We start from the raw sequence: 23,548 nt of genomic DNA, 5'->3' as shown, positions 1-23,548 counted from the left end.
CCAGGTTCTGGGAAGCCACCAGAGACAAACACTAACCTTTTCCCCTCTGGATCCAGGGTAACCCTAAAAGAAAGGAAAAGGTACATTTAGGATCAGCCCTATAGGACCTTTGGGTTTGGTGCAAGAGTGGAAGGAATCCCTGAATATGATGGTGAGGTGTGTCCCCACCTGGTGCTGCAAGTTTTAGTGGGGGTTGTAACAGTAAACACAAAGATGTCCCTGAGGGTTATGTTTATACCAGGCCTAAAAAGAACATTGCTTTTCTTAACCACAAAGGTCCGAACAAAGGTTTCCATCTGCTTTGTTGTTCAGAAGCTGGACTCTCCCTGCCCAGGAGAAGGTCATCTCCATGCCCTTTGTCCCAGGCATCATGTCCCCCAAAGGGCTGATAAAGGCAAGCACTCTGGCACTGGGCTTTCCAATATCTCTGACGTTCCCCAAACCTGGGACGGCAGCTCCACCCAGTCCCGACTTTGTGGACAGCAGCTGTTCCAGAACCTTAGTAAGAAGACCTGGGAATGTCCACCTGGACCAACACACTGACCTTGGAGCCCATTGGTCCTCTTGACCCTGGCAAGCCCATCATACCCAGGTCACCTTTTTCACCCTGTGGGAATTAGAAGAAGAAGGGGAAAGGACCTACAGTGACTTTTACTAGAGAAACAGAACCAGGAGAATCATGGGCAAGATTAGGATGGAACTAGGGACATTGGGGCTGGCTGGTGAATCTGAGGACCCCACATGCCCCCTTGCTCACTCCCAGGGGTTCAAGGCTCTATGGTCCATATTTTATTCTGGTATTTGAGACTAACATAAAATGAAATTGCCCCAGGCAGAGCAGATCTCCAAACTAAACGCTGAGATGCTATAAATGCTCCATCTATTCCTGGAGTGTGTTGTGAGAGGGTGGGGAGAGAGCATGGGGGCACTGGGGCCTCATAGGACTAAGTGTCAGCACCCCAAGAAAACTTCACCTGCTTTGTTCTTTGCATAGGGAGGGCCTTTCAGGCATTTCCATATACTCTCACCCTAGGTTTGCAGCCAAACAGAGTGAACATCAGCCTCTGGGCATGCATTACTGAGACAGGGGGCTAAGGCTCATGGGTGGCCTCTGTACCATCTGTGCTAAAAATTATATACCAGGGCTAAAAAGTAGAAATATAAGGTACTTGCACTTAATTAAGAATTTTTTAGAAGTCACATTAAAACTGGTAAAATTAACTTTAATAACATTTTATTTAATCTAATTATCATTTGAACATATAACCAATATAAAATTAGTGAGGTATTTTACATTCTGTTTTTCATAATACATATTTGAAATCTGTTGTGTATTTTATATTTAAGTCACAGCTCAATTCAGGCATTAAATTTTCATCAAAATATTTGATCTGTATTTAGATTTCATAAAATTTAGAGTTGAAAAAGCAGATTCACACATTCAAGTTGCTCCAAACATGCTTAAAGATTTTCAAATAACTGAACTGAGTAAAGGTCTTTAAATTCAAACTTAAATAAAAAATTCAGTTCCTCAGTTGTACCAGCCACATTTTAAGGACTAGTTGCTGTCATATTGGACAGTTTAGCTCTACACAGTGGATTTTTAGAAAAAATATCCTTGGCACTTTTCCTAAGAGCGCGGGGAGCACAGTTTTCTATTCCCATAATAAATACAGCTGGTAAGTAAATCAGAGCATGAAGACATTCACCTGTCCATCCCTGATTTCTGCAGGTCAAATCTACACCCAATACTTTATGACCAAAGTGAGAAGAATATAAATAAAGGCATGGATGTGAATGTGTCAGTTTCCCATAATCTGTCTGAAGAATGGGATTTTATCGGCATTTGGCAATCCCTGTGTCTAAATGTAGGATTCCAGTCTTTCCAGCTAGCCAGGGCCCACCCCCCACCCCCCAGTCTCCTGCCAATAGCTTTCCAGACCCAAGCCCCTCTTGGGGTCATCTTGGGGAAACGAAAGATTGTATGCTAACTCTGAGGACGAAGGAGAACCAGGGCCCCTGTGAAAGAGGGGAGCAGACCCTCATTGCTCCCCCCAACAGGAGCAGAGCTGTTGCATGGACCAAGGTCTTGTAGTCCAAGTGAAGGAGAAAGTATTGGGACCTCTGGGCAATCCTCATCTTCTCTTCTCCTTCCTCCTCTCAAGGAAATGAGTTCACTATGTGCCAAAGGCCAGAGGGGCTGACATCTTCTCCCCTCATGTTCTGATACCACGTGAACCCCGAGAGTGTGCCAAACTTACCCTGGGTCCTTCGGGGCCGACTGGCCCGGGCATGCCAGGAACACCCGGGGGGCCAGGTCTACCCTTCAAAAATGAACAACAAAAGTCAGGATGATTGGGTTTCTTTCCCTCCTTCCAGGAAATAAGATTTGTTTTGGGGGTCCAAAGGGAACTGTGGGGTCCCTAAGCATGGCGTCTGGGTTCACCCTCCAAAGATTGATAGCCTCGGAAGTTGGGTTACTTAGGTATAAGTTCAAGTCCTTGGCATCACATTATGTCAACATAGAAGATCTTATTCTACCCAAGAAATAGAAGGTGGGAGGAAATGAAAGGAAGGTGGTGGAGAAGGGATTCTAAACTTCTTGGTTTTTGAGCTTTATCACCTCCACCCACCCAAATGTTCCTTGCATTGCAGTAGGTTCTCCCCAAGGATACAGTGTGGAATGGGATAGGATTTTGTTTGGGGTGCACTAGCAGATGCTGTTGGTACTCCCTCAAAAACTTTTTCACTTGCTCACTGTGCTCATCCCCCAGGGGCTACCTGCCTTGCTGCCACCTCTCATTCCTGCAACCTGCAACTGTGAAATTTGCCCATGGGCAATTGGAGCTGCCCAGCAATTTATGTACCTGTTCTCCCTGCAGCCAACAGCCCAACTCCCTTGCCTCAAGGCAGGACAAACTCTGTGGTGCAGTTCACACTCCAGAGCTCCCCTAGGAATGAGGCTGAAGATGGACTTCATCTGACACTGTGCCCAAGCTGGGCTTCTTCCCCTGCACCATCCAGCTCCCCCTCCCCCCAGGATCCTCCTGAGAGCGCTCCCATAAGTCATTCACTTGCACATGGCACACGTGGCCTCTACCTCTGCTTCTAGGGAAACGAGCCTAAGCCAGGAGCTATGGAAGAGCAAGCCTCACAAGAGAAAGCGGGAGCAGGGACTTGGGGTCCATCTCAACCTCTGCACGCATTGGCTAATTTCACAGTTAGCCTAGCTAGACACGTGGAAGGCTCAACCCTTAAACCAGAGATCACAAATGCTGGCATGTGTACTGGTTTCTGCTCTCACCGCCCCTGTTCATGGCAGAGGTCATGACGTTCATGGCAGCCCATGATCAATCATGGTTCTCGTTAGTTCTGAGTATGGAGACCATCCCAGAATCCTTTCCAGCCCAGCACTTCAGATAACCACTGTGCCTCAGCTGGAGCTGTGATCTGGGCCCTGGAGGGACGTAATTTTGCTTTGCAAAGGTCTGTTTGAGGCTTCTGTTGATAGTGAAACCATTTGAGTAAAACATTTAACCAGAAAAATAGTAATTTATATTTACAATCATGGACATCTTTTTTGGCCAAAGTCTTGCACCTCCTTCTACCCCCGAGACCCACAGTTTCAGTGCCAGTATCCATTGACCACAGTGAGTGGCTGCTGGTTTACTCTTTCCTGACATGAATGAGAGTCTTGATGACATGTGTTTTGTTCACTCAGAGTGCCTGTGACCTTAAGTAACTCCCATTTATTTCAGCTGGGCCAAAAGGCAAAAGCCATTTGCTTCTGTTTTGCACTTTGTTCCAGCGTAATCAAATAGACAGCGAGAGTCATTTTGTGCCACTGGTTGGGGCCTTGGAGGGTTTCTCTAATGGGTGGCAGGATGCGATGGTCTGAGGTTGGGGGAAATTTGGCCAGGCTTGGCAGCCCCTGGGAGAAATCCAAATGTCTGGTAGTAGCAGGCTCTAGCTCTTGAGCAAAAGAACAGGCAGAAAGAGCCCACTGTCATCATCAAAATGGCAGTGTTATTATTGTCCACCTGGGTATTGTGGCCCAAGGAAGTGCACTGCTAGTCCCCCCCTACCCCTAAGAGCGCATGCGCACATGCCCAGGCACACGCCCTCCCCCCGCCCGCGGTGCACAGTTGCCCATGTAATGCTGACAGAACAGCATGGACCATACCTTCCTTCCTGGTAGGCCAAGCTCCCCCTGTGGATGAAGAAGACAGGTAAGCAGAGGCTGCTTTGGAAGAGAAGTTCTGGAAGCACAGAGCTTAGTAGGGCTGATGGCTGGGCATGACCATGTGGCTTGGTTGCTTGGCCGCTCACAGCACCCCTGCCATGTCAGTGGGCCAAGCTGAAATACACCAGTGGGATCTCACGGCTGCAGTAGCAGCCCCATCATTATGGAGCCCATCCTCATGCACTAATAGGGCAAAATTAGCACATGCTTTGAAATCTCAACCAGAAAATTCTCCATGGCATCCCCAGGATACAGGCTGGAATTACCAAGGAGAGGTGGACTGAAGAAAGTAGTGGCTCATACCTTTTCTCCCTTTGGTCCTATCTTGCCAGGAAGTCCCGGTGGGCCCTACACCATCAAGATAAGAAATGAAAAAGTATATATCAAACCAAGGCAGGACAGGTGGTGAGGGAGGCAGGACTGGGAGGGAGGCTCCTCCAGCAGTTTGGTTCCCTGTGCAGACTCAGGGTTCCAAGGACCCCATGAAGGACCCCCTGGTGCCCTCCAACCCAGGCTCCCTGTCCTCTTCCAGCTTTCTCTGAGCTACGTTTCCAGTGGTGCCATGGTTACAACTACAGAGTCTTTACCACCTCTCTTATCTTTTCAGCTGCTCTCACCAACTTTCCCTGGGACCCTGACAGGGGGGACATTCTGCTTTGCACACAGGAGCAGCCAACTTAGAAATTCCTGTGCTGGATCTATGGGCACCAGATGCAGGGAAAGCCTTCCTGAAGATGTGAAGAATATAGGCAATGGAGCATTTTTGTCCCATTGTCCAGCCACAGGAGTAGGGCTGACTCCAGCTCAGGGATTCTAGCACCTACTACACTAAAGCTTGGCACATCCACAGCCAGAATGCAGCTACTCTGTGCTCACACGTCTATGAAATGCTCAGTAGGCTAACTGCTTTCCAAATGCCCTAGTACAGCAGAGAGGAAATCCATCAACCCCCACCAGGCCACTACTTCATCCCCAAGATCTGCAGGTGAACACGCCTGACACAAAGCCTGTTTGAAATCTGATTCCTGTAAGACTTGTCCAAATACCAAACAGCTCCCTCAGCGGCTCCCACACCTATCACATTAGAATCCCCTGAGGATGTTTTGAAAATCCCCAACACCAAGGCATACCCCAGAGCAATTACATCACAATCTCGAGGAGAGGGGCACGAGCCTCAGGAATGTTTGAAGTTCCCAGGGAAGTCCAATGAACAGATAAGTTTGGGAACCACAGTCTCTGGTTTGGGGGAGCGTGGGGTGGAGGGAGAGTTACTTCATTTCCTTTCCTACTCTCCCCCTTCTCTCCCTCCCCTCCCCTCCACCGCACCACTTCTTTCACCCTCCCACCTTCCCCTCCTCCCCACTTCTCTCTCTCCCCACTCCTCCTGATCTGGGCATCCTTGTGTGGAAAGAGGGCTTCCTGGGAGGGTGGCCTCACCACCCTCCCTCCCCAGCCACCCACCCATCTGGTGACCCACTGGGGACTGCACTGGCCCCACCACCTGGCCCTCAGTGCTGCATGCCTTCACTTCAGAGCTGCGTGGGCCAGCTTGGGCGGATAGCACAAGGTGCAGGGTATACAAGTCCTCGAGGATCAAAGCCCAGGGGGGCACCAGTGCTCCCAGAAAGTGTGACTCAGAGGGGCAGAGGTTCCCCACTCCCCAAAGCCTGGGAGCCCAGGGTGACAGAGAGCCCCAGGACCGTGCACATGCCAGGCAGGATGAATGAATACTGTTCCATTCTCTCATTTCTTATTATCAGGCCATTGTGCTCTAGCTCAGAGCTTCTCAAGCTGTGATGTGTAGATAATGCAGCAGGGGAGTCTTGTTAAAATGCAGATTCAGATAGCAGGGGTGTGTGTATGTAGGGGGAGGGGAGAATGAGATTTTGCATTTTTTAACAAGCTCCCAGGTGATGCCAATGTTACTGGTCCACAGGTCTCATTTTGCTTGGGAACAGCATTTTACGCTGTGTTCTAAGGCAACGGAGGGGGCTGCAAATCCCCCCCACCCCAGCTGGGCAGCACAATCTCCGCACAACTCAAAGGGATTGCGTGAGGTTCGAGGTGTACAAGCACGGTTGGACAGCTGCTGGTCTGAAGTCAGTAGAGAATTCCCCTTTCCCTCCCAAGCTCTCTGGTCCTCACGTGTGTGTGCTGAGACCCGAGGAGACTGCCAGACGCGGGAAGATGGAAATTCTCAGCGGAGGTGCCCCTCAGGGGGCCCATCCTGCCTTTCTGCAGACTTCCTAGCCCCTCTGTGGCAGCGTCCAGCTAATTCTGGGTCCAAAGGCCTGTTTTTATTGCATTTGACAAATATTTATGGAGAGCTTACGACAACCCGTGCCCTGGCGTGGGCTGGGCGCAACATGTGAACAAGATGGGCAATGTCGCTGCTCTCAAGACCAGGGGTGGGTGAACTGTATGTAGGGGGAGGGCTGTCAAGAGGCAAACAATAAATACTGTAGACTCTGCCTCGGATATAGTGTCCCTGTCACAGCCACTTACCTCTGCCCTTGTGGCACAAAGGCAGCCCGAGACAGTCCAACTTTGATTACAAAAACAGGCGGCCGCCAGACCTGTAGGCCACAGTAGGCCAGTCCTTGCCAGAGAGCTTATATTTTACAAAGGGAAGACCAAAGAGACCAGGGACAATAACAAAACCAATAAGAACGCAACAGCGAGATGAGAAAATGATGCAGAGAATTACAACAGGCCATTGGGATGGACAGTGAAGGGGGGAAGGCTACTTTAGACTGGGTAGTTGAGGAAGGCGTTTCTAAGGAGCTGGACTGTAAACTGTTCTGACAAAGGAGCTGGCCGTGGTGAAAATCAGAGGGAAGAACATTCCACACAGCCAGAACCACAAGCACAAAGGCCCTAAGGCTGGAACAAGCTTGGTTGGCATGCTTCAGGACCCAAGAGATGCGCATTGGGTGGGCAATATTGGTGGTCTGAAACGATGCAGGAGATACAGGCAGGGTCCTCGGGGGTGGGGGACTCTGTAACCCAGGGCGAGGACTTTGGCCCTTAGTCTCCCGTGATGGGAAGCCATAGGAGGGGGTTACCCAGAAAGGAATGACAGAATTCATAAGGCATGTGGGCAACTGACGGCTGCTTGTACCCTCTTTCCCCACCCCATGGCAGGCCCCAAGGCCCAGGCCAGGGGGTGCTCCTCCTTGATGGACCCCTACTCCCAGGCAGGCCAGAGGAGCCACGGCCTGTGAGACAGGGTCTCTGGAGGGTATTCTTGTTTGCCTAGAAAATCCTTTCTCCACCATTGTGCCTATTCCTCACTCTGCCCTTTAGCTTCAGTGGGGAGCGGTGGGCTGCCTGGCTGCAGGATCTGGGGGCCAAATGAAGTTCAGAGTAACAAGTTCCCCATCAGTTCCACTTTCCTGCACCAAATGCAGGCACTTCTCAGGCAACTGGCAAGGGTCAATGGTCACAGAAGGGGCAACCCCCTGTTGCCAAGTGTTTGATGATAATTATAGTAACAATTACATCCATCTGGGCAGCAGCTCATTTGGACCCCTCACCACCACCAAAATCCAGTACTGCAGGGGTAATTATTATCCCCGTTGCAGAGATGGGGAAATCAAGGCTGGGAGGCCAGAATTTACCCAGAGCAGAAGAATCAGTGTATTATCCACGTGGCTCTGGAGCTGGAGGTGAGCTAGAGAAGGAAAAACAGCCCCCATATCACTTTAAAAGGGGCAGCTCTAAGAGACTCTTTCCAGTGGGCTTCACTGCTCTGAAGAGAAGACCGCAGGAGAGGATCTGGTGGAATGCACCAACCTGGGGGCCAGGGGGCCCAGGGGAGCCGAGCGATCCTTGCGTGCATGAGGACTGCGTGGTCTCTAGTTCCAGGATGAGATTCTTCATGTCTGGGGAGAGAAGCTTCAATGCAAAGCAACACAGGGTGATAGGTCAGACTTGGGGGACAGAAGAAGGGTCACCACCTGGACACAGTCCTGCTCCCCAGTCCAGTCCTCAAGACTAGTGGTTCCCTGACACCCTAAAGAGTGTCCCAAGAAGACGACCTTCTGGGCCTCCAGTTCCTGTTCTCTCTTGAGACATACCTGGCTTGAATGGATTACAGAGATAGAATAGCCACTTTGGATGGAGTTAGGAAGCTCATTTCAGGGGCCTTTATCCAATGTCTAGGACAGCACTGTCCGACAGAAAAAATGCAAGCCACCAGTGCAAGCCACATATGTAGTTTTAAATTTTCTGGTAGCCACATAAAAAAGGTAAAAAGAAAGAAGTGAAATTAATTTTAATCATATATTTAACCCAGTATGTCCCAAATATTATCACTTCAACATCTATTCAATATTTAAAAATTACTAATGAGACATTTTATTCTTTTTTCACACTAAGTCTTCAAAATGCAGTGTGTATTCCATACGTACAGCACATCTCAACTGGAACTGGCCACACGAAAAGTGTTTAAGTCACGGATGGCTAGTGGCTGCATTGGACAGTACAGGTCTTAGAATTTCTGGAAAAATTTGAGAATCCCAGGTCCCTAGAATATCCTGGCCCACTGTCTTCTAGCTCAGCTTCCCAAATCCTGCTCTCTCCCTCTTCCCAAATTCTGTTCCCTCTCACACCTCAGTATGGCTATCGAGGGACCATGTCCTGTGTCCCCTCACAGAAACAGCCTACATTCAATATGGGCTGTGGAAGGGAATTTCATAAATACTTGGGAAGAAAGGGGAAATTCCGTATCTGAGCAGCTGAAGGGAGCCTCAAAAGCTCTAAATTCACCTCATTGTTTTCAGGAAGTCGGGATGCTATGTCAAATTCAACTTCCTGCTGAGAAGAATCTCCCTCCATAACTTACTGAAGACTGCGAGAACAGACACACACCAGAAACTGCAAAATGCCCATTCTAGGGTTCAACCTGCTGTGTGAAAGTAATGGGTTGGATCCCTCAAGAAGGATCTGGAGGTCGCTCACCTCAAGTGGGGGGACGTGAGGGGCTGTGTGGCGGGCACTGGGGAGCCTGCATTTCTGTTTTTTTCACAAGCCCTAAGGTACTCACCAGACCTCGGCCCCCTCTGAAGAATGGTGGTGGGAACAGTGGGGGTGGAGGGGGCATCAGGAGGCAGCATCCTCTGTGGCCGCCACGCTTCTTCTGATCCAGGCCGGGAAGGGCTGTGCAGAGAAAATTGCTGCTCATTAGTGCCGGGGCCTCTGTCATGCCCACTGAACCCCAGGGAGACTCACGTGGACACCCCAGACTTCTGAATCTGATTTCTAACCCACTAGATATGAGTGCACCTTCTGTTTGCTACTTGATGGAGTCCTCCCCCAGCCTTTGCTGAATGAAGATGGTTAATAAACAAGCAGATGGTATGGACACTGTGACCATAATAAGTTCCATTTCTCCCTCTTCAGGGACTGACTTGTCATTTTGTAGATGTGACAAGGAATGCAAAGTTCAGACTTATAACGCACTTCTAATAGTGGAGGAGAAGGAAGCGTTTGGTAATTATTTAGAAAGTGTGCTCAGAGAGAATTGTTCAGGGAGGGGGCAGCCAGGGCCGGAGGTGGCGTTGATTATAAGAGACCCAGAGCCCTGATTTAAGACATCTATTTGACTCTAAACTCTACACACACAGTTGGTGTCACCCAGGCTCACTAAAGAGTTTACAGTCTAATGACTCAATACAGGGGTGTGAGATAAAAGGAGGGCCCTGGACCCTGATAGCCTCATTGAACATGGGGCCTTGCCCTAGTGCAATGTTAGTTTACGCTCAATGTTGAAGTATACCTTACAGAAGGATGCAAATCATGAGTCTACGGCCCAATAGATTTCTGCAAAGTGAACACACCCTCGAAGCCAGCCCCTGGATCAAAACACACAACTCTCCAGCATCCACAAGCCCCATAAGCTCCTGTCCAATCTCTGTGCTCCTCCCTCTTCACCATCCTGACTTCTAACCCCAGAGAATCACTGTATCTATTCTGGAACTTTATATAAAGGGAATCAGACAATATGAACTCTTGTGTTTGGCTTCTTTTGCTCAACAAAGCGTTTGTGGGTCATTTGGGCATTGCTTGTGGTTGTTAATGTGGAATAGAGTTCCATTGCGTGACTAGACCACAATCTACTTATCCATTCCACAGCTGCTGAACACTGGGTTGATAACCACTACATACCCCACCAGAATGGCTAAACTGAAAAGGACAGAAAATAACAAATGTTGGCAAGAACGTGGAACAAACAGAACTCATACACTGGCCAGGGGGAGTGTAAGTTGGTTCAACCTCCTTGGAAAACTGCTTGGTATTGTCTCCTGAAGCCTAGTATGGGCATCCCCTACAGCCCAGCAATTTCACTCCTAGGTACTTACCAACAGACAAGTGGGTCTACGTTCACCAAAACACATGTACTAGAATATCCACAGCAGTAATACCCGTAATTGCCACAAGCTGTAACCTTACAGTTCCCAGTTTGGGTCTCATGATGATACCCTCACCTCTACCCCTTCGTCAAACCTCTGGCCTCACAGAATATGGGCAGGTCACTTTACCGCATGCCTCTCGGCCATGAACCCAGCAGTTTCAGTCTTATGTCTCAGGGGCCCATGCTTGCATACTGTTCGCACCCTGGGCTCCAGGACCTGGCTGCGGACCTCAGCCAGCTGGTAGGTGCTCCTCGGGAATGGCGGCCCCGTGCACACCCACACACTCACTCCCCGATGGAGGAGCCCTCCATGAGCCTGTGCCAGTGATCGTCGGCCCTCTCTGACCCAGTGCCTCCTCTTGTAAGAAAGATTTTGTGAAGACCCTTCTATGATCCTGAAATGAAATTCATAAATCATACAACATACACACACAATTTAAAAAATCAGTACAATCTTGCAGCAGCCAGATGTGGGGGTGGCCTACCAGGGCCATGGAAGCCGTGAGGACAAAAAGAAAGGGACCGACGCAAACATCACTGAGGAGAAAGCAATGGAGCAGTGGGTCATAGGAGCGCAAGAGGAGGAAGGGTCAAGGGTGGTTTCGAGGTTGCAGGGACCTGGGACCACAGTGATCAGAGTAGGAGATGGAAAAGTCAGAGGAGGCACTGGTTTGTGGGGAAAGCTGTCAAATTTGGTGTTAGATGTTTGTTCATTCGAGCACATGCTTTGCCAGGCACTGGGCCAGGCCGTGGGGGTGGCGGGGAGATACAGAAAGATGCTTGACTGGTGCTTTAGACCTGCAGTCAGCAAGTCCTTTGGAGCTTGAATGGCTGCCACAGCCCTTCTGCTCTTATCCCACTCGTCCCCTCCACCCCCACCTAGCCTAATCCTGGAGACTCTTATTCATTCATCAAGAACTGTCAGGTGCTGCCTCCACCAGGAAGCTCTCCTTGACTTCCCAGGCCAAGGTTGAGAGTCCTGCCATGTTTTTTTTCTGCGCTTACCCCCATGTTAGTTCTTACCTGTGGGATAAAACAGTTTCCTTGTATGTCCCTCACTACAGTGCTTTCTGGGAGGATGGGAGCCAGTTTTCAATCCCCAGGTTCTAGCACAGTACCTGACATACACTAGATATTCCACAAATGCTTGCCGAATTCATAATAATAACTAAAAAAACCCCCCAACACTTACCACATGCTTAGGCACCACTGAAGTGCTTCACACATATAAATTCACCTAATCCTCACAGCAACCCTGAGAGTTAATACTATTGTTATCATCACCCCACTTTACAGATCAGTTAACTGAGGCTGAGAGGTAAAGCAACTTGCCCAAGGTCATACAACTGCCAGGGTTCTTCCTCTTGATCTCCACACTCTTCCACGTGCGGGTGGAAATACAGGTCAGGAGCGCAGAAGGCGGCAAGTGGCTCCCATAGCTACCACCTGAGATATATAGTATCAAGGGCTTCCAACCAAACGCCATCAGGAGCACACGTATTGTTGCACAAAACTGGCCCTATTGGCTCATCATGAGGGAGGACGCACCCCCAGGGGACTGTGCAGCATCTCGTAAGAGGGTGTTAGAAAGGATTTGTTCTAGGATTGGGGCATTCACTAGGTGATGCTGGGGGAGACTCTCGAGGAAGCAAAGTCTGGCTCCGTTCTGGACTGAATGTGGTCGGGAAGTTAGTCTATGACTACCTTAATTCTTATCTAGAAGAGAAGAGCAGGGGGAGACAGAAGCTGTGGGTGATAAAGCAGAAACCGTCACTCATATTAGCAAGGACAGAGGGATGGTTGGCCATGTTTGCAGTTGGATGGAGGTCTTGTTTTGTCTGTGTCAGGTACGGTGACACAGTGGCCTTGTTTCTGTCATGGGCTGTCACAGTCGCAGACTGGCCTTTGATGCTGTTCTACGAAATGGTTTTCATCCAACAGAACACCGGGGCCTAGCTGTGAGCGGCAGATCTGTTCCACCTGTCATGGGCTGCTTTCTCTCTCTCAGGGGGTAAAATACGACAGCTTTGTTGTTATAAAACTTGACATCAGTGCCAATCATATTCCTCTTCAAATTCATTCAAGTGTCTTTCCTAGAGTGTTGAGTAAGCTCAGAAGGGCAGCTTCCATGGTGTCCCCCTGCCCTGGGTGCAGGGCGAAGGTGGCAGCCACACATCAGCCCTCCAGAACCCTCTCAACGCCCCGTCCCCCCGCCCGCCCCAGAGGCATTTTCTCCTTTCCTGCTCTTTGGCCTCAGCAGACGGCTAAGGGCTGAGGTTGCGGTTTTCCGCAAAGTCTCCACCCGCCAGGAGTACCGGAGGCTGGCACATTCATGTGGCTAATATGCACTCCTCACTATTGATTTTTCCAGACCATATATGCCCTCCCTTCACCCCCACATTCTCTGTGGGCTTCCATGGATGAAAGACCCTGAATCATTTAAAGCAATTCTCTTATTTCTTCTTGGAAACTGGAGAACTCTTCGGTGAACATAAATTATCAGTCGCTTTCCCTGCTGAGGCATCTGCATTGTTCACCTCTCCCCATCCCTCCTCGCCCTTTCCCCCTTGACCTTGACTTCACTTTCAGCAGGTGAAGAGCATCTATTTCTGCCTGCCCCCCAACTCCCTGGAGATGTTTGTTTTTAGCACAGTCTAGTTTATTTACGGCTCATTCCAGCTCAGGATATTTCCATCAGGTGGATGTGTTTGGGAACAGCTTCCCGGCCCTCCCTCCCTGTCAACTAAGCCAGGACTTCACATGTCTATTTTAGTGTCATCCAAGTGGCCTATGGGTCTCATTCAGGACTAGGCTGCCTCCATGGACTCGTGTCTGAGCCCAGGGTCCAGCTTGGAAAAGCCCCAGCAGGCTCTGTGGTAATGGAAACAACCACGTGGGTAGGAACATGGGGCCTGCAGAAACCCGGGTGCGCCGTGCGGCTCAGGCCCAGGCAGCTGCCTTGGAAATGCCAATTCCCACGGAATTTCAGAACCACTTGCCCTGACTTAAAGACACTGAAGTCATACCGTACATGGCCGCTGCAGCTCCAATTCATGGGTAGAAATAATGTTGGGTCTAATGTAGTAGGCTTGTGGCAAATGTTGGATTTTTGGTTTTATTTCTGTTTTGTTTGCCGCTGTAGATACTGGCTTTGCCCTTTGCACTCAATACCCACTTGACTCTGGGGCACATCCTTGGAAAGTGTGATTCACTCGAACTTACTCCTGGAAATATAGGGACTTGGATCAAAGAGTAGTAGTCTGTGTAAGACTGATGAATCACAGACCTGTACCTTGAAACAAATAATACATTATATGTTAAAAAAAAAAAAGAAGAAGAAGAAGATAGCCGGAGGGGAAGAATGAAGGGGGGGAAATCGGAGGGGGAGACGAACCATGAGAGATTATGGACTCTGAGAAACAAACTGAGGGTTCTAGAGGGGAGGGGTTGGGGGATGGGTTAGCCTGGTGATGCATATTAAAGAGGGCATGCTCTGCATGGAGCACTGGGTGTTATGCACAAACAATGCATCATGGAACACTACATCAAAAACTAATGATGTAATGTATGGTGATTAACATAATAAAAAAAAAGAGTAGTAGTCTGGGTGCAAGTGACCACGTGACCCGGCATGACTCATTGCTGAGACTCGGATTCCTTACCTACACCACAAGGAGCTTGGCTCAAACCATCTCCAAATTCTGTTTTCACACATACGACACCAGGATCGCCACTGTGTCCACCTGCATCTCCCACTCATGAGACCAGCCCATCCGTGGGGTACAGAGAGACAGCCTTTCTGTTTCTGCCTCCTGTTTTTGCAGCAAGCAGTACCCCCCACCCCACCCCCTGCCCAATCAAGCAAATGTATCATCAGAAGCCACCAAAGGAAAGAAGTCCCCTAAACCTCCTGCCTTTGCAGGGTGGGAAGATTCTAGGTGCAGCCATATGCTAACTATTCTGCCACTGCTCACAAAGCTGGGGGAGTACCCAACTTCTTACGTCTGCCTCCTCCTGCTTTGGGGCCCTTCCCTGCCTGTTGGAACTTGCACCAGAAGGACGAGAGGAGAGAAGGGGTGAAGGGCACGTGCTCCATGCAGCACGGAGTGTCCTGACCATGAGCTGGGTATCTCAGCTGCAGCGAAGTTCTCATGAGAGCTGGCTTCAGTTTGCTTAAGTTTTCCCTGATACACTGATTCCAGAGAAGGCTACACCCTACGCCTTTCCTCCAACCCCCACTCACGTACCCCACACACCTTGTAAAGCAAATTCTGATCCTAAAAGTTGAAGGTATGTGAACGTCTCTGAAAGATCATGGTAGGAATTTGCCACCTGGAAGCTGGGCCCTGTGTGGGCATGGGGAGCAGGTGAGGGCACAACCTGCAGAGATTTGATTTGGCAGTTTGGTGGCTACTGTCTCTGGGGCAATAACCACATGACCCAAGCCATCAGCCTGGAGAATAATGGACAACATCTCGGCCACCCAATACCAGGGCTGGCCCCAGACCACAGTACGTGATGTTACTTTAAAGCCAAAGGGGCAGCAGCTGCCAGCCTGCGACCTCAAAGTTAAGGTCACAGGAGGGGCACACACAAGTACACACACACGAGTGTGTGTATCAAGGTCCCCACCAACTCCACTGCCAAACCCCTTTATGTGCAATTCCAACACTGGTCGAGAAGTTTAAGACTTAAAGAAGGCTGAAAGCACCCAGAACAAGTCTGCTTCTCAAGCCTTTTTTCCAAAAACCATGCACACATCACATACGCAGGCATACAACACACACACACACACACACACACACACACACACTCACTCACCCGAGCAGCAAGCTGAGAAACAGAGCAGTCCTGAAATGGTGAGCAGGTGAGTGAGGCTGAGTGATAGACCAGTCATTGTGGGCAAGGCCCAAGGAGGGACTGGTCAGGGAACACACGCGGGCGACAGGCTGAGATTTGTCACGCCTCCGAGCACTCCCAGCTGGGCATTTGGGGTGGGAGTCAGCCAATCCCTGCTCTGGTGTTGCTTCTGGCCCAGATGCCAGGGGTCCAGAGGCCAGTCCTCAGCTCCCAGGAGCAGGAACAGGTAGGCAGGGCTTTGGCCTCACAAGAGGCTGCACTGGGGGGCAGCTTGGGGGAGGAAGAGTGCCCCTGTCCCAGGGAAGGAGGTGAGGCTGGGATCCCGGAATCCTGATCAGCCCCGCCAGCCAAGAGGAAATGGGAGTGTAATCTATCTAAAAGGCTGCTTTTCATTTAGCTCAGAAGCTGCCCCTGTCAATACTGTTCTGGCAAGCCTCAAAGTCCACCCCACTGCGATTGTTCTGGGGGAATCTGCCCTCCTCTACTTCAGGGAAGACCTCTGTCACCAGGGTCCTTGGCTCGAACCATGTCTGTGCCAAGGTGCCACCAGCAACCTAAACTTAATTTTTAAAATTATACAAATTTCAAAAAGATATATATATATATATATATATATACATATATATATCTTTTTAAAATATATATATTTCCAAACGGCTTGTGGAGCAAACCTTTTTAGATGAAGCCTGCCTGTAAGATAACAAAATGGCATATACCAGATACATGTGGAATCTAATAACTTGATAGGCAAACCCAATGCACAAGCATGCGCACACACACACAAAATTCTAGTAAAAATCATAAGCTACTGCGAGAGTCAGAAGACTTTTTCCAGAAAGGGCCAAATAGTAAATATTTTAGGCTCTGTGGGCTGCGTGGTCTCTGTTACAACATAACTCTACTGTTACGTGAAAGCAACCAAAGACAATAAAAGAACATAGTTGTGTCTACTAAATCTTTATTTACAAAAATAGGAAGCAGGCTGGATTGGGCCCACAGGCTGTAGTTGGCTGACCCCTGAGCTAGAGCCTTCAGAAGAAAGGAGATTCCTTGTATGCATTCATTCATTTACTGTTTCATTCATTCAGAAACACACATTGAATGCCAAATGTATGCAAGACCCAATGACTAGACACAGTGCCTGACCTTGGCATGTGTCATTCAGTGTCGTGGAATGAATGTAGGCCCTGAAGTCAGGCAAACCCAGGCTGGATTTACCCAGGCTGCCACTTACTACTGTATAGCCTTAAGCAAGTTATTCTCTCTCTCTCTCAGTCTCAATTTTCTTTTTTTTTAAGATTTTATTTATTTGTTTGAGAGAGAGAGTAAGAGAGAGAGAGAGAGAGCACAAGTAGGGGGGAAGGGGCAGACGCAGAGGGAGAAGCAGGCTCCCCACTGAGCAGGGTGCCCGACATGGGGCTCAATCCCAGGACCCCAGGATCATGACTTGAGCCAAAGGCAGACGCCTAATGGAATGAGCCACCCAGGAGCCCATCAATTTTCTTATCTGTAAAATGGGTAAAGCAAAACCCACCTTGCTAGTTTGTTGTGAGGATTAGAGCTAAGGATTTCAGAGTTCCTGGAATAGAATAGCGGCTCTTTAATTGACATTGTCAGAGATAACTACTTTGCACTAAAAAGCAAAAAGAGAAGTGGCTAACAGGGTGCTGGGGATGTCTGGAGGGATTTATAGCAGGAAGTGATGGGTACCAGCTGGGGGAGGGATCTAAGTGAGAAATCAGGGAAGACAAATCAGGGAAAGCTTCCTGGAAGAGGTGAGCTGAACTTTGAAAGCAGAGGAGATTTGCTGGTACCAAGATGAAAGGAGTAAGGGAGGAAAGGATTCAGGCTCTGTTCCTTCTCTGGAGCATTTCCCTCTGTTCTCAGAAACACAGAGCCTAAGACATCAAAGAAAGCACGGAGGGCATGGAGTGCTCAGTCCTAAATTCCAGACTGTTGTGGAAATATCAGCAGCATCATTTTTCCAAATTTCCCTGTGCTGGGTCATATTCCCGCAGTGCTTCATTTTTCAAATCCTATTCAAAAACCTTTGGAGATGGAAGTTTTGCCACTTTTTAGCAAGCACTTTTTAGCAAGCCATTTCCTTTTTACTGTTCAACATCAAACTGTTCCTAAAAAGGTTTACACATGTAAACCACTCAGCTGCACTTTGATTATTGTAAAAACAAAGGCGACTGGTCTAGATGGTCCCTGAGGTCCTGTCCCACTCTGCTGGTGTTCGAATCTCTATTTTGGACCTAATGACTCAGGCCCATGAATGTCTCTTTCTGTCTCTTCCATGTTGCTCTCCTTTTGCAATTCTCTTTTCGGTCTCATTCTCTCTGTCTCTATGTCTCTGACTCTGTCTCATTTGCTGTCTTTATGTCTCTGACTCTGTCACATTCTCTGTCTCTGTCTCTCCGAGCACTAAGAGCTAAATCTCCTTGAGTCAAATGCCTAGATGTATGCTCGACTACTGTTAACTGTCCTGCAGCCAAGCATGCCAGCCTGGGATTTGGAATCCTGGTCCCCAGCCCTGGTGTGGCCAGTAACTTGCTGTGTGACCTTGGACAACTCACTTTCCTCTTCTCCACCAGTGAGCCATCCTGTGCCCTCAAGGCAGCTGGCCTGCTGAGTTCCCTCCGGTTCCTTGGCCCAGGCACCAGCTCACCATAGCAGAATGGCCTACAAAATCTAATTCATAATAAAGGTTTCCGGGGCCTTCCTGCAGCTGTCAGCAGGTGTCATATTCACAGTATTTTGTCTTAATTGCAGCTCTGGTATTTATCAAACAGGCCAGAAGTCCACTTCTGGAATGCCGCCTCCCTGGGCACCGTTCCAGAAGTTCTTGTCCCCCTGCTGCCACATGCAGGCCTGTTCTCCACCATCCTGGGCCAGAGCAGAGTCCTCTGTGCATCTTCCCCCACCCCTGTGTCTCCCACCTCTGCTGTACAGAGAGATCTTGAAGTCTGGATAACTCAGCATCCTCCCCAAGAACCCAGAGTCCCCTGTCTGAGGCAAAAACACCCGCATGTTTAAAGGCACAGCCTAGGATCGCACCAGCCCCGTGATACCTCAAGTCTGCCGGCCCATCCCTAAACCTGGGTGCGCAGAGAAGTAGACTGGACCATATGGGTTCTACCTTCCACTGACAGAGACTCTCGCCTTGACCAAACTTTGTTCAGGTTCTCAACAAGGCCTTGAACTTGGGTTTCTGTGTCTGTCCTTGCAGAGTTCAGTTTTAGCAAGAATCCAGCGAAGCCCATTTAGAGTGAATCCCTACCCTTGATATCTGACCAAGTTCCTCATTCTCCCTACCCTTTATATCTTAGCACCCTGGCCTGCCTTCAGCAAGAATTCTGTTAACTGGGTTTAGCAAGAATCCCCCTACCCCTGATGTTTCCTCTTAGGAATTTTCCATCCACCGACACCCTCCTCTCAACCAGCTCCTTGGCTATAAAGCCCCACTTTCTTACTGCATTCAGAATTGAGCCCAATCTCTTTCCCCTCTTGAGACCAGCTTGCCACCTGGGGCAACAGTCTTGAACAGAGTCTTCCTTACCATTTCAACAAGTGAACACCTCCAAGAGAGCTCTATAAAACATTCTTCTCTATTTATTGAATACTTCCTATGTGCCAAGTCCTTTCAATGCCACATGGATACAGAAAGGAGTAAGCCCAAGGTCTATCCTCTGGAGGTCAAAGAGTTTTCATCTTATCTGCTAACGGGAACTGATTGGTACAGATTTCCTGGAACACTGTGTTTAGAAGGACTCTGAGGAAAGAGGGTCATGACTTACTGGTGTTGGCCTCCCGGAGATGAGAGGAAGGCATGACACCTGTGCGACATACTTGCAGACCCTGGTTTAGCAAAATCCTCCTCGTGAAACAAGGACAACACTGCACTTCCATGCATCACTGCATTTAATCCTCGAAGCACCACTATCCTCATTTTATAGAGGAGAAAAGGACTCTTGGAGAAGCCATCACTTGGTCCAGGTATCACAGATAGTACAGAATTGGAGTCAGAGTTCAAAAGGGATCTTGCACACAGCCCTGGGAGAAGGTGCCTTCCTGTTGGCCAACTTCCTCAGTCCTTGAGGGATGGCTCTCCATGCGGACGTCTCCTGCCCCACCTGCTGTCTCACTGCCCTCATGGTAGAGCAGGGCGGTTTCCCTCTGACCTGGCCCTACCCTGGCTAGCAGGCTCACTCCACTCCTAACTCCCAGCCACTGACTTTATGTCTAGGACCTCCTCAGAGTTGGGGCTGTGCAGAGAAGGCTAGCACTCCCCCAAACATGGGCTCCTCCTTCCAGAGGCCATAGCTGTCCCTGAGAAGTGGCTGCACTTCCCAGCCCCCTGCAGTGTGACTAGCTGGAGGCATGGGACCGTGACCATGCTTGCCAATGGTTCTGCCTGGATGCAGAGGACTTAAACCTTAGCGGATGGTGGAGACACACATGGAAGGGGCCAGCATCCCTGAATGCCAGCATGGAGGTGAGCTGCTCCCAACCAGACACACTGGACTGTTAGGTGAGCATAAAATAAATTTTGATTAGATGAAGTCACTACAATGTTGGTGCTTGTTTATTAGAGCAGATAAACATTACCCCAACCTGGCAGTGAGGCGCCAACAATGGGAACTATTCTGTGAGCATTCAATATCCTTCTTTGATTCCCACAGCAACCGTACAAAATAGTAGTATTATCATTCTTATTTTTAGGCAAAGCTCAGAGATTTAGGGATGCACCTATGGTCCTACACAGCCAGCAGGTGGGAGGCCAGGCCTGAATCCAGATGTCTGACACTGGAGACTTCCGGAGATTTGGTTACTTGCACAAAGTGGCGACCTCTCTCCCCCACTACCAGCCAGACATAATGAGCAGGGAAGCTCAGGAAAAATGGCAGGTGTCGTCTCGGCCAGCTGGGGTTGGAGAAGTTTACCAACACCCCGTTCCATGCCTTTCTAATCAAACTTTACCATTACTTACAGTTTCCTGGTGTGTAGACTCATATGAATAGACAATCCTAGTTGCTTCCCATCATGGCCACAGAGGGTTCAATCATGTGTGCTCCTGGGCTTTAGTCAAACATCAAGCTTTTCTGTTGAATAGTTTACTCTTCAAAGTGAGCAATGAATCTGCAACTCATTTTGAAATCCATCCAAAAAAAAAAAAATGAAGAAGAAGAAGATGCAGGGACAAAGGGATACATGATAGAGTACATATAGCAAAATGATAACAATTGCAGAATCTATTTGGTGGGTGTATTTGTTTGCTAAGGCTGCCATAACAAAGTACCAGGGTGGCTTAGCCAACAGAAATTTATTTTTCTTAGTTCTGGAAGCTAGAAGTCCAAGATTAAGGTGTTGGGAGGTTTGGTTCCTTTGGAAGCCTCTCTCCTTGGCTTGCAGATGGCCACCTCCTTCTAGCTGTGTCCTCACATGGCCTGTGCTCTGTTTGAGCATCCCTGGTGTCTCTGTGTGTCCAAATCTCCTCTTCTTATAAAGACACCAGTCAGATTGGATTAGGGCCCACCCTTATGGCTTCATTTAACCTTAATTACCTCACTTAAAGGCCCAAGCTCCAAATACAGTCACATTCTGAGGTCCTCGGGGTTAGGGCTTTGACATATGAATCTGGGGGGAGGGGGTAGGTACACAATCCAACACAAAATGTGGACATATTGGTGTTTCCTGGATGATTTTTTCCATTCATTTCAATGTTTGAAATTTTTCATTATAAAAAAGAACAAAATACAAAAATTTAAGTAGGAAATGGAGAACCAGAAGATACCTCCCCAAGGGTTAGGACTGAGGGTGGGCCAAAGCTAAGGTACCAGCATTGCCTGGAGAAGCCTGCAGCCACTCATTAGGAGACCTTGAGCAGGAAACTGAATCCCCATGAAGGACATGTTCTCTTCTGCCCCCTCCCCTGCCAACGGGGACACCTTGAGGAGGAAGGTCTGCCCTAGTTAGGTGGATGAAAGAAAATCTTCTCATATTTGGCATTATTTTATAGTAAGACATATATCAAAGGTGACTCCTTTGATTGTGCATAGATTCAAGAGACAACCCAGCCCCTTTTCCTCCCACAAGGGAATTTTTCGACCTTATCTAAAGGCAGGCATCTGGTTTTTTGAGTTCAAGTTCTAATTTGACAAAATGGCATGTGGTAAGCAGAGTGGAAGGAAGAGACAATGTTATTAGGAGCCAAGGGAACATCAAGAAACCTCCCCAAGACTGGCTGCGCCTTGGCTCTGAATTTGATTACAGTGTCCAGCATGAAGCAGCGAGCACTATTAAATCTTCTGCTACAGCTTGACAGAGAAGGCCAAGTTTGTAGAGTTATTTGGGAGATCTGGCCATAGGTCAGAGACAAAACCCCCCAGCTACATTGGCCCAACGGGTGGATTATTTCCAACACCCACTGACAATGGAGTCCAAGTGGAAAGACCCTGTGTTTCTAGCCACTATGTTTCCACACCTTCATTTTTCCATGGTGACATTCTAGCTCTACTGACACTTGTGATTCAAAACCACGTGGTTCACTTAGCCCTTTTCCTAGAGCACCCCCCATCCCTGCCCCCACTGTCTTCAGTATTTGTTGTCTGAGGGTCCACAGCAAGTGAGGAGGAGGAAAGAGGGTCCCTGGGAGTTCCCTGGCTCCCCCCAGCACAAGCATTTCTACTTATTGGTCTTGCTGAATCACTCAAATCCCTGGATTCCAGAAAGTGGGGGAATCTTAGCTGACCACTTTGGACTCAACTGAGCAATAGAGCTTCTCAAATAAACAAGTTGGGAAGATGAGCTTTAGGCTTTCCACAGCACTGTAACCATGTGACTCTACCATTCTGGGATCTCAATTCCTATTGCTGCTTTGGGTCTAAAAGACTTTTCAAGACAGAAAAATCCCACCCTGTGTGCTCCAGATAAGAGGTTCTGTTTTGTGTGCATAAGTGGTATTTTGTTTAATTGTTTAGAATAGGTAATACATTCATGTGATTCAAAATTCCAAAAGTCCAAGTAAACATACATGAAAACTCTCCTGCTTCTGTACCAGTTTCAATTATTATTTTTAAGATTTTATTTATTTGTCAGAGAGAGAAAGAGGACAAACGGGGGAGTGGCAGGCAGAGGGAGAAGTAGGCTCCCCGCTGAGCAGGAAGCCCGATGCGGGACTCGATCCCAGGACCCCAGGATCATGACCTGAGCCGAAGGCAGACGCTTAACCAACTGAGCCACCTGGGCGTCCCCCATTTCAATTATTTATTATCATTTAGTTTTCTGTGTATTCTTTCAGGAATATTTTATGCATAGACAAGCAGATAGGTAGATATAATATATTCCCCTTCATCCTCAAAGGGTTACTTAAATATATAATTATACATATGCTACTCCTTGGTTTCTTCATAGTATTTCTAAGAGATTATTCTCTATAACTACATAAAATGCATCTATATTCCTTTCTTTTTTTTTAAGATTTTATTTATTTATTTGAGATAGAGAGAGTGAGAGAGAAAGAGCACAAGCTGAGGGGCAGGGGGAGAGGGAGAAGCAGATTCCCCACTGAGCAGGGAGCCTGACATGGGGCTGGATCCCAGGACCCTGAGATCATGACCTGAGCTGAAAGCAGACACTTAACCGACTGAGCCACCCAGGCACCCCTACATTCCTTTCTATGGCTGTATAATATTCCTTCATTTGGAAGACATTTTCCCTGAAGCAGAAAGCAAAAACATTCTTTAAACTACCTTTACATAGGGGCGCCTGGGTGGCTCAGTTGTTAGGCACCTGCCTTCGGCTCAGGTCATGATCCTGGAGTCCTGGGATCGAGTCCCACATCGGGCTCCCTGCTCGGCAGGGAGTCTGCTTCTCCCTCTGACCCTCCTCCCTCTCATGCTGTCTCTCATTCTCTCTCTCTCAAATAAATAAATAAAATCTTAAAAAAAAAAAACTACCTTTACATAGCCTGAAAAATTAATGATCAACATACTAAGTAACCTGCACAGAACACTGACTATGTGCTA

The 23,548-nt window shown here is 48.5% G+C and overlaps 1 protein-coding gene across 4 annotated transcripts in view; it reads right to left on the bottom strand.

Annotated features, from left to right (window-relative positions):
• COLQ (collagen like tail subunit of asymmetric acetylcholinesterase) overlaps positions 1-23,548 on the bottom strand; it is a 71,654-nt gene that overhangs the window by 36,487 nt on the left and 11,619 nt on the right. For 2 of the 4 annotated variants that reach the window (XM_034994416.1, XM_034994427.1), the window contains exons 2-8: positions 9,291-9,403; positions 8,039-8,140; positions 4,547-4,591; positions 4,184-4,210; positions 2,262-2,324; positions 545-607; positions 37-63 (exon numbers count right to left, since the gene is read on the bottom strand). In XM_034994416.1, the coding sequence (XP_034850307.1) occupies positions 37-63; positions 545-607; positions 2,262-2,324; positions 4,184-4,210; positions 4,547-4,591; positions 8,039-8,140; positions 9,291-9,403 (440 nt within the window). Of the gene's footprint in view, positions 1-36; positions 64-544; positions 608-2,261; positions 2,325-4,183; positions 4,211-4,546; positions 4,592-8,038; positions 8,141-9,290; positions 9,404-15,479; positions 16,054-23,548 lie in introns of those variants that run through there. The other 2 variants (XM_034994444.1, XM_034994436.1) reach the window with 2 other exon arrangements.

The sequence above is a fragment of the Mirounga leonina genome, unplaced genomic scaffold, assembly GCF_011800145.1.
Source record: "Mirounga leonina isolate KUSES-001 unplaced genomic scaffold, KU_Mleo_1.0 Mir_115, whole genome shotgun sequence".
Taxonomy (NCBI): domain Eukaryota; kingdom Metazoa; phylum Chordata; class Mammalia; order Carnivora; family Phocidae; genus Mirounga; species Mirounga leonina.
This window is presented reverse-complemented; position numbering and strand designations above follow the sequence as displayed.